Source organism: Gigantopelta aegis, chromosome 1, assembly GCF_016097555.1.
Source record: "Gigantopelta aegis isolate Gae_Host chromosome 1, Gae_host_genome, whole genome shotgun sequence".
Classification (NCBI taxonomy): Eukaryota; Metazoa; Mollusca; class Gastropoda; order Neomphalida; family Peltospiridae; genus Gigantopelta; species Gigantopelta aegis.
This window is the reverse complement of record NC_054699.1, coordinates 15,568,504-15,580,218: the sequence shown is the minus strand read 5'-3', so window position 1 is coordinate 15,580,218 and position 11,715 is coordinate 15,568,504. Positions and strand designations below refer to the sequence as shown.

Below are 11,715 nucleotides of genomic sequence, written 5' to 3'. Positions count from 1 at the left end.
ATTTGTTAACCATCGGCTATTGGATGTCAACCATTTGATAAATTTGACAGTTTCACAGAGAGGAAACCCGCTACATTTTTCCATTAGTAGCAAGAGATCTTATATATGCACTTCTCCATAGACAGGATAGCACATACCACGGCCAGTTGTGGTGTACTGGTTGGAACGAGAAAAAACACCAGTCGATTAAATGGATCCACCGAGGTGGTTCGATCCTGCGACGTAAGCATTTCAGGCGAGCATTCAACCAACTGAGCTAAAGCCCGATTAATAAAACAGGACAAAACAAAACAAAGATAAAAGAGAATAATTTTTATTTTAATAATACAACAAACAAACAAATAATCAAACAAAACATATTTACGAAAATGATAGAAAGTATCTGCACTTTGTTGGCTTTGGCTCGTGACATATGAAAATTGTTTCACTTGGGGCATAAACTTGATATTAACCGGTAACTCGTTTAGTATCCGCTGTTTGCTTGCTTTGGGTCACATGTTGCCTTCGTTGTACGTGGTTCGTGGTTTTTACTATATGATAATAGAATTAGGTTATTCACTGTCTATTGTGGTATTTGTTTCGTGGTGGTGTGTGTGTGTGTGTGTGTGTGTGTGTGTGTGTGTGTGTTCCATTCAAACGGCTGTATGCTTAAGCACCTTCCGTAATGCACTGAAAATATACAAATATAAATTATATTAACTATATGCATACATTTAAAAAAAAGGAAAACAAGAGAAAAACAAACAAGAGAAACACTCGATTTAAAATTTCGCCTTTCAAATTGTGTGTGTGTGTGTGGGGGGGGGGGGGAGTTGTGGGTACCTAATGTTCAGTTAGGAGGGGCAGTATTCTCAAGTTGTTTTATTAATATTTATCAGTAAGATATCTACAGTACGGCAACCATCTACAGACAGGACAATACATACCATGGCCTGTGAAAAACTACTCGAGTAGTGGCGGTGTCATATACTTGCCAACATTTTAGAATTAGAAAGTGGTAGGTGCAGCGGAGCGGATAATTTTAACATCTCATATACCACTAAGGTTTCGAACATGTCTATCCCGGGTCCTGTCTCTATATAGCCAGGGGGATGACTCGGGACAGAAATTATTACCGGGACAATTTTGAACATTACGGTCTAAAATATTTCAAAAGGGGAGTTTAAAATTGTAAAGCGCATTTCTAAAGAGAGAAAAAAAAATACAAAAAAATACTGAATTACCAGTTTAGTCGCAAATTATGATCGGGCTTCCTAAATTAAAAAAATGTAGGTGCACTGCGAGGGAGCTTGGGGGGGGGGGGGGGGGGGGGGTTACAAATGGTGCCGAGAGTGATATGTCTCTTGTGTTTCAATTGTCAATACTTTATGTGCAGCCAACCAAAGCGCCGCTTTTAGTTGTGAATATAAAGTTTCCCGCCAGAGGCCGCAAGCAGAAACTGAGGGAACCAGATTACCATGACGACGCGGCATACTCTAGACCTAGTTACGACTCACTAGCCGGAGAGCTGTCTAGTAGCTAGGCCTACTGAAATAAGCTGGATTAATCACTACTTGATATCGATTTAAACCTAACGGAATTTAAAGCTTAAATTTTCTTTCTTTTTTACTTTTTTGTTTGTTTTTGTTTCTGAAAGTGGTAGGAAAGCTTTGAAACGCGGTAGGCCATAGAACAGTAAAGAAATCGGTAGTGTAGGGTTGGCAAGTATGTGTGTGTGTGTGTGTGTGTGTCTGTCTCTCTCTCTCTCTCTCTCTCTCTCTCTCTCTCTCTCTCTCTCTCTCTCTCTCTCTGTGTCTCTGTGTGTGTGTGTGTGTGTGTGTGTGTGTGTGAGTGAGTGTTACAAAACAGTATACTTACAAGAATAATCCAGACGATAACCCAAGGCAAGAAGAACAAACTGATGATGCAGTGGAGAACATGATTTACTCCCCGACTGCGAATAAATAAATAAAGTAATAATTAAAAAAACAAAAACAAATAACAAACAAATAAATAAATAAATATAAATAAATAAAAATAAATAAATAAACAAACAAAAATAACACTTATTGTAGTCTCACAAAGAAAACAAAATATAAAAAATTGAAAAACGAACAATGAAACAAAAAACAAGAATACGTCCGTCAAAAGTAGGTCACGGTGACCTAGTTATAACATGCCATACACCACCATCCCAAGTTGTACTTGCATGCAAGCTTTAATGATCCTATATGAATTGTCAAGGACAAAAATATTTATTTACGTCTCACCTTGTGTAGAGGTTAAAATAAAAACAAGAGTTCAACAGAAATAATTCAATAATACAGCAATAAAAGTACACCAGCCAATCCTATGGAGTTATGAGAGACATTAAAACTATTGAAAGACCATCAGAAATAAGGAACATATTACGCAGATAAGAATTTCCTTTAATGTGCAGTAATGTGTGAAAAGTAGGTCGCAGTGACCTAGTTAAGGTACCCCTACTCACCACCTTCCCAAGTTTTATTTACAGTCAGGTTTTGATGATACTATATGAACTAATAAAGAAAGATATACTCCGGAAACGAAACGGGCGTATATATAAAAAAAAGTATTTTATTTAGCCTCCCCCTGGATCCGCCTCTGAACCCCTACCCCTTCTGGAACGACATCTGAAACCTCTTGTAGCTACAAAATGTATTACAACTACGTATACCATACCAACTCTAAAGAAACACAATTTTTACATTGTATACTTTCAGGATATTCCACAAAACTAAGAGGGTGGGTGTTGTCTATTGCACCCCACCCATGATATCCGCCGCTGATATTTAGACTATAACTCACTTTTCTTGTATGATGACGGTCTGTGTAGGACCTGTCTGACCTACGACCACTACAGTTGACTGCTGCTGTTGCTGAAAAAAACATAAACGAGAATTAAAAAGTTAAAGTGTCTTTAGTTGAACGGCACCACTAGAGCACATTAGGTAATGTTTGACACGAATGAATGAATGAATGTGTGTGTGTGTGTGTGTGTGTGAAACATTGGGTAATGTTTGACACGAATGAATGAATGTGTGTGTGTGTGTGTGTGTGTGTGTGTGTGTGAAACATTGGGTAATGTTTGACACGAATGAATGAACGTGTGTGTGTGTGTGTGTGTGTGTGTGAAACATTGGGTAATGTTTGACACGAATGAATGAACGTGTGTGTGTGTGTGCGTCTGTGTGTGTGTGTGTGTGTATGTGAAACATTGGGTAATGTTTGACACGAATGAATGAACGTGTGTGTGTGTGTGTGTGTGTGTGTGTGTGTGTGTGTGTGTGTGTGTGTGTAAGCAGTGTCACTACTGAATGGTCACTCATATTGTTAGTACTACATATGTTAACGATGCCAGTCCAACACACTAATTATGAAAGAAGGAATGTATGGCCTTCGTGGATTGGGCCCAGAGTGAGGTTTCCTAAGTAGCATTTGGATTTCAATATGAATAATGATACTTCCGGTTAGAGGTCACAACAAAATGGTAAACGTTATGCAAACACGTTTCACCCCAACAAATGGCTTGCCTCAACGCACCCGTGCAATGCGTTCTCACCATGGGTATAAAAGTGTGCATTATTGTCATCCACGTTTTCACGCACACTTCAGTGGTGTATATGTATGTTTTGTGTGGTGTGCATGCCATTGTATTTATATGTGGTGTATGTGTGTGTGTGGTGTGCATGCCATTGTATTTATATGTGGCGTATGTGTGTGTGTGGTGTGCGCCATTGCATTTATATGTGGCGTATGTGTGTGTGGTGTGTATGCCATTGTATTTATATGTGGCGTATGTGTGTGTGTGGTGTGCATGCCATTGTATTTATATGTGGTGTATGTGTGTGTGTGGTGTGTGCACGCCATTGTATTTATATGTGGCGTATGTGTGTGTGTGTGGTGTGCACGCCATTGTATTTATATGTGGCGTGTGTGTGTGGTGTGCACGCCATTGTATTTATATGTGGCGTATGTGTGTGTGTGTGTGGTGTGCACGCCATTGTATTTATGTGGTGTAGTGTGTGTGGTGTGCATGCCATTGTATTTATATGTGGCGTATGTGTGTGTGTGTGTGTGTGGTGTGCATGTCATTGTATTTATATGTGGTGTATGTGTGTGTGTGTGGTGTGCATGTCATTGTATTTATATGTGGCGTATGTGTGTGTGTGTGGTGTGCATGCCATTGTATTTATATGTGGTGTATGTGTGTGTGTGGTGTGCATGTCATTGTATTTATATGTGGCGTATGTGTGTGTGTGTGTGGTGTATATGCCATTTTTATTTGTGTGGTGTATGTGTATGTTTTTGTGTGGGGTACATGCCATTGTATTTGTGTGTGATGTATGTACAACCATATATAGGTCATTCTACAGAAAGTGTCACTTTTATGTCCCTGCACAATGTTTTTTATTATTTATATATAGAAAACTAAATTTGTTATCTTTAACGATACCTTATTAATAATATCATCCTGTCATAGCATTTTTTTCTCTCTGGTAATCAGCTTTGATAGAGATTTTATTCGAGATTAGTGTAAAATGTCATTGGTGTTACCTGTCCCTAGCATAACACTATACATAACATGCACTGTTACAATATATAACAGAAGACATAACACCGAATACCTTTAATGTAATACGTATTGATGGCTGACTTACTTACTAAAGAAGGAATCTTGTAAATATTTTCCGTATTCAAAAGATGGTGGGCAATATAACCTTGTCCTTGGAGTTTTATGTCATTGGTGTTACTGTATATACTTATGAGAAAACATTCCACCGGTAGATATCGGCCATCGAACTTATTTCTCATAAACAGCAGACATATGAACAGTTTGTGAATAGTTATCTTTAAATGTCATGAATGTATTGTCAAAATATGAAAGTAGGTTTATTCACTGTCATTGGTGTTACGATCGTATTTAAATGCGCTCTCTAAAAGATGGTTGACCTAATTATTGACCCAACAAGGTATTATATGATAATATATACATTTGATTTGTACCTAAAAGTACTTTACTGAACCATCTACATAACCACCATATCATACTTATTATTGATATTTCATTAAAAAAAAAAAATTGAATTATGGGTATGGTCCATAATTCTGAGGAAAATAACGGCTATTTGGAGAGCAGAGGTGTGACGTATTAGTTTGAGTCACGTGACGGGCATTCCCCGAATAACCGTAGTGTCAAAACGATTTACGCTCATTCTCAATAAATGGTTGCATTCGTGTCGCCGGCTTTTTTACAGAAAAATACAGCGTCCATTGTTTGTCTGATGATTTGGTACAATGTGTAACCACCAGGAGTTGATTAATCACTCATTAGGTTACTCCCTGTGTGATCAACAGGGAAGCTTAGGTAGAAGAAATAGTCCAATATATAATGTACGTTACTGTCGCCAGTCTGATCTACATTCAGTTTATGTAGCGCTGGTAACGGTATACAGATATAGGGTATTCACCAAGATTAATTTTATAATGTTTGATTATAGAGCACTATATTTTTTATACAGGGAATATTTTTGAAGATTGTTTTTGTGTTACCATAGATGATAACGTACATGTCGTCAGTTTAAAACTAAACCAGTACACACGATACAGAATCTTGCACACACGTATATGTAAAGCACATGCACTGTCCATATTGGATGTAAGTTGAACATTACTGACATATGTATTGGTACGACAGTGAATATATTCATGTTAAAACCATGTTGTCGTATTACAGGCATCAATGTATCAGAATAATGGTGGTTATGGATAAGAATGTAATGTACAAGACAACCTAACATGATCTAATCAAAAGTACAGCAGATTTTTCTTCACATGCAATTAAATTGTCCAGGAGGCGTATTTAGACTGTCCATACTTACTGTACAAATTTCGAAAACAAATGACTACATGTTCAATAGAGTGTGTGATTGTAATGTACGTTATTGAAATGTACGTTACCGTAATGTACGTTATTGAAATGTACGTTACTGTAATGTACGTTATTGAAATGTACGTTACCGTAATGTACGTTATTGAAATGTACGTTACCGTAATGTACGTTATTGAAATGTACGTTAATGTACGTTATTGAAATGTACGTTACCGTAATGTACGTTATTGAAATGTACGTCACCGTAATGTACGAAACTAAAATTGTATTGAGCCAACACACCTAACTGCAGATGAGAACACATTCGGAGTTATTGGCCCTGAGGCAGCCATTATGAACACACTGTTTTAACGTCAGAAACGTGGTTTTAGTGAAGTATCAAGCATTGTCGGTAAGTCTACATGCAATATGTTTTTCAAACCGTGTTGATAGTAATGTACCTATAACTATGGCGGTATCATAGTGGATTTTCCCAGCACAGAGAACACATATATTGTGGAGGATAGGTATATGGGCAGGTTTCATGTTCAGTGACATGTTGATAGCTAAGTAAAATAATGTAATGTACGTTACGATTGGTAACGTACATTTCAGTTAACTGAACCATTTGCATTTGGGGATGAATTGGAGTATACACGTATTTCACAATAACAAATGAGTTGCATTGATTATTATTACCTTCGAAGCAGCCATTAAATAAAGAGAAAGCAGACACTTTTACTTCAGTTGCTGTAATTAAAGCATATAACAGACGTATGTGTAATAACAATCTGTCAATTCAACTGTATGCACTAGATACAGACATGTCTGTTCTAAAAACATATATTAAAACATTTAAACTGTAGTATTTCATTTAGCCAAGCACTTGTATATTTATTCTGTTTAATTTCGCACAATAACCAGAAACGTTTTATTCACCGTGATTCAACTACAAGTTGTAGTCGTGTCAGACGAGATATCCCATTCAGCAGCCACTGTTCACGCTATACTCCAAGCAGTCATTCCTGAACTAAAAGCCATAGACCCTCTCCTGCGCGTACTTCACTACTGGACAGACAGACCAACTAGTCAATATCGGAACAAACAGATATTCTATTCAGTAGCTAACCATAAAGATATGTATGGGTTGATGCTCGTTGGAATTACTTTAAGGTGGGGCACGGAAAGGGACCTTGCGATGGATTGGGTGGGACAACGAAAAGAATGGAAGATGAGGCAGTACGAAGTGGGAGAACAGTTATTCAGGATGCCAAAACATTCATGGATTGGGCTCTTGGTTCAAGCATGAAAGGAGTTCGATTTCTGTACGTCACGTCAGAGGAGTGTCAAACCCAAGCAGTACTACTTTCCAAACGAAATGTCAGAGTTCTAAAGGGAACATTCAAAGTCCATGCTGTTGCAGGTCTTGCTAACTCCACAGTTGCTGTTCAAGATGTGAGCTGTTACTGCAATACTTGTCTAGAAATGGGTCTGTGTAACACGTGGAAAATGGAGAGCTTAGATGGCAGCCTTGCTGAAAAAGGTCCTCCTGCTCAACTGGACGAAGATCCAGAAGCAGATGTTTCTGCTGTTGGTCCTGCCGAGATCAATACAGAACCGGTATAGTTGAATGCACAGCTGGACCTCTCCGCTGGAGATTACGTAAGCGCTGTGTACCAGAGAGAATGGTACATTGGGAAAATATTAGATGTTGATACCCAGGACGACGAAATTCAAATCACATTTCTAGAAAAAAAGAAAATGCTTTTCCAGTGGCCAATACGTCGCGATGAAATTTGGGTCGCCAGAAAAGACATTCTGTGCAGGATAGACGAGCCTCTCCCCACTGGCAAGTCGCGCAGAATGTTGAAATTTAATGGGAATGACAGAGAGTTGGTGCTTACGTCATTTGAAGACTGGCTTGCCTCTCAGTAATGTCCGTTACCGATCAATAAAGTTAATGGCCGACTTCAAGAAGTAACTATCATGTTTGCTACTAGTACTTTTCCTAGATGAAAGTAGTTTTTTATGAAGCATTTTCGGGGCGTTTAAATGCTGATTACTTCAATTTATTTCTTGTTGTGTTCATAGTAGTGTTTCCAGAGAATTGACGTTACAGATGTCGTCTCTGAATTGAAAAGACTTCAACTTACAGGACGATTACTGATATTTCTAAAACAGTGAAAAGCATAATATTTTCACACTTTGAGTTTATTTACATGTCTTCTTGAATATTTTATTTCATGACTTAAACCACTGTAATGTACGTTACATTTAATATCAACAATATTTTACCTATTACACTATAATATAATGGGACAATTTGACTTTTAATGCTGCCCATCTAGTCTACGTATGTGTCAGCTATGGATTTGAGATAATTTTGATGTCATACTTTAACAGTTAACTGATTGCAACAATTGAAAAGCAATATTAATTAATAAAGGCCTTAGCATTCACAATTTTAAAATAACACTTAACTATAACATTCGTACACAGCCTTTGTTATTTGCGTTGCGTCGTAATCCATGTTACCTAAAGCTACAGAAGAGATTGCAAACATGGATGCGATACGTGATAACATACATAAATTGAAGATTGTACGCAGTCACACGTCGTTGGGTATGTGTAATAACGTACATTACTTTAACAGATTTTGAAAATTTGATAATAAAGGAATTGCATTTATATGCTGATATTTTTTTCTCTGGTTAATATAATACATTGTCTGTAAAAATTAACATGGAAAGCATACATAAAGTTAAGTTTAATTTTGAGAAATGTTATATGCTAAATGCAACTATTTATTGAGAATGAGCGTTAACAAGCTCGTGTACCGAGAACGCTTGACCGTCCTATGCGACGTAGGGTAAATAGAAAAACAACAACAATGAAAATAAGTTATTAAAAAATAATAAAAACATGTACTGAATGATAATAAGCTTATACATTAATTTATTTTAGTAACAGAAGCATGTTAAACGTCGACAATCCCGACTAGTTAGGCCTTTGCATCTATAGATAAATTTATCGTTAGTCGTACGCGAAAAACTCTAAACATCTGGATCACGAACATTTTGCCAAATTCATTATTATGCAAAATATGCCAAATTTGGGATAGGAATTGTTGCATTTTTAAAGAATAGGCTGAACTAGACGATGTTTATATACGATGCGACTATATATACGAAGGCCGTGTATATAGCCTCCGCTAACGAGGGCTGGCTATATTCACAGCAAAAATGTATACAGGCGGTAAATAAGTATTTGATTAATCCATATTACCGAACCATCTCGAACAGGAGGAATACATACTAAGTACTGTACGAACAGAGCGTTTTCTGAACAGGGGAGGGGGAGTACATGAATTTAGCGGACCCTTTTGTGTACGTTTTCCATAGACATATGAATAGCGTAATATTGCCCGTGTTTTATCTGGGTGAGTTTTGGCTATAAAAATGTAAGATTAACGTGCGTGCACACACACACACACACACACACACACACACAACCGAATGACCACTTTGCGAACCAGTCAAAATAATTTAATAATAATAATAATAATAATAATAATAATAAATGGTGAGTTCATGTTCTGAATGTTTATTATTTTATTTCAGCGTATTTGCAATTATTTTCGTTTTGAAATTTTATTTAAAAAAAACCCCATTGAATATCCTACATTAAAATAGCTTTTTAGTCAAAAGGAAATAATAGTTAACTCTTTTGAATAATGACGCAGTTCTTATGATTTATTTCTTGAATAGTGACATAATTTGTTTGATTTGCTGTATAGTGTATGTACTGAAAACATTAAAATGACATCACGTATTTATAAGGCGTCCTCGTTTTCTGTAAATATTTGGAACATTTAACGTAGAGTTTTGCAGCGCTTACGTAAAAGTAAAAGTAGGATTACAACGTTTTACTCGCTATTGGGAATACAAGTATACAGTAAAATAGATTTTGAGCCTTAATATAAACATGAAAATAACTACATAAATTAATGAATGAATAAATCTTTAATTTAATATTTAAACAAAATTGAAATTCTGTATCTTAATTTAGTATATTTTTTAAACTGTCTGACCGGTGTAGCAGACTCAAACCACTCCCCTCAGATTTCACTCTAGAGTGATTTGAGCCTAGGCTCAGATCACTCCCCTGCCCAGGCTCATTTCACTCCCCTCAGGCTCAAATCACTCCCCTCTCTAAATTACGAGTATAGATATTTAATACACGGCCATTTAATTTAAAGTAAGTGCACTATTATCTAGAATAACATCGGCATTGCAATTAATGAATAAAGGAAAGGAATACACTTGCATTATGACACTTTATTTGTATTATTTGATAACTATTTTACTGATTGCATGCCTGCTGTGGATGAAAGGGATAGTATTTTTTTAAGGACTAATTATCTTTTAATACTTTTATGATCTTCTAGGCTCATTTCACTCCCCATCCAGGCTCAAATCACTCCCCTATCCAAATTACAAGTATAACTATTGAATACACAGCCTTCTAATAGTAGCGTCTTCAATTCTTAAATTAGTGGTAACTAGTGAGTTATTAGGAATAAGTAACTGCATATTTGAGTACATCGCTTAGACAAATGTAAGCAGTTTCAGGTAAACAAAATAAATACTAGTTTGTCAATTAAATACCAGCTGTTACTTATAATAAGCAAAGGAGGACATTTTTATTGTTTACATTGTAACTCAATTTATACGTTGTCATAGTTATCTTCCGAGAATAGCTTTTTGCAGATGATTAAACTTGGTGAAAAGCAGTTTGTGTTGTTACATGTGACTGTCAATATAAAGAATGACGTCTGAATCAACTTGCTTTATATTATGTCCTCATGGATGTAAGTGGGTTCACGAGAGCAGATTTTCCATAACACAGACTAACTTTAGCCTTAACACAGACTAACTTGTGGGGTTATTTTCCATGTTTTCACGAACACAGGTAATGGAAAATAGACAATGAGGTCAACATGTCAGAAAGCATACATTTCAGATTCATATATGACTACATTACACGATTAAAGTGTTCATTGTAATTTGTGAGGTATATCATACAGTTAGAGTCCACGAGGGGTGGTACAACGCACAAGGGTTCGTACCGCATCCAGCGTCGCTGGCCTTGGCGATCTTCCGTGGCAACAATCTCAATGTCTGTGGCCCAAACTGCATTATTGTCCATATCACTCGCCAACAAGTATGCTGTCATATCCGAGTGGCCAGAGTAACCCTGGAAGTGCTTGCTATAGCGTTCATCACCGAGAACTTGAACGACTTGTGAGCGGAGTGTCCTATGGTGTTTTTCAGTTCCGCTTACTTCTTTGGAGATGGCCCGAAACAGGCAGTTGCCGTCCCCTACTATCGTGTCAATTTTCGCTGGTAGTTTCTCTAGAGATCCGGGGGGTGGTCGCTTTGGGAACCTTCCCTTCGGTTGCGCAATGTCCAGCTTTTGACACGCGAACTTCCGCCAGGGAGCATCAGTCGGGACGAATGAGATGGGATTTTCTTCACATCGTGTGACTTGTACATCGGTGGATTCTGTTGTCTTTTCTTGGGGTTTTGGTGGCGTGCTAGATGCTGAAACCCTTGGCTTGTATACCTTTATGTTGGTGCCGTTAACCTTCGACTTCAAGAACTTAGAACTGTCTGTTTGTCTGACTTCGTACAGGCCTTGACCGACACTCTTTGTTACGATGTACGGTCCATTCCACGGATCCACGCTATTGCCACCCTTCCGGTCTGCACGTCTGGAATTCCATACCAGGACGAGGTCTCCTTGCGTAAATGAGGTCTTCCTTGAATGGCGTTTCTGGTAGA

General features: G+C 37.4%; 1 protein-coding gene across 1 annotated transcript in view; it reads right to left on the bottom strand.

The window, feature by feature from the left end:
- Nucleotides 1-299: 299 nt before the first annotated feature.
- Nucleotides 300-11,715, bottom strand: part of LOC121371123 (cysteine-rich and transmembrane domain-containing protein B-like) — a 28,171-nt gene continuing 16,755 nt past the window's right edge. Inside the window, exons 3-5 of the mRNA XM_041496790.1 lie at nucleotides 2,809-2,879; nucleotides 1,858-1,933; nucleotides 300-669 (exon numbers count right to left, since the gene is read on the bottom strand). Coding sequence (XP_041352724.1) covers nucleotides 649-669; nucleotides 1,858-1,933; nucleotides 2,809-2,879 — 168 coding nt within the window. The 3' untranslated portion in view covers nucleotides 300-648. The remainder of the gene's footprint in view (nucleotides 670-1,857; nucleotides 1,934-2,808; nucleotides 2,880-11,715) is intronic.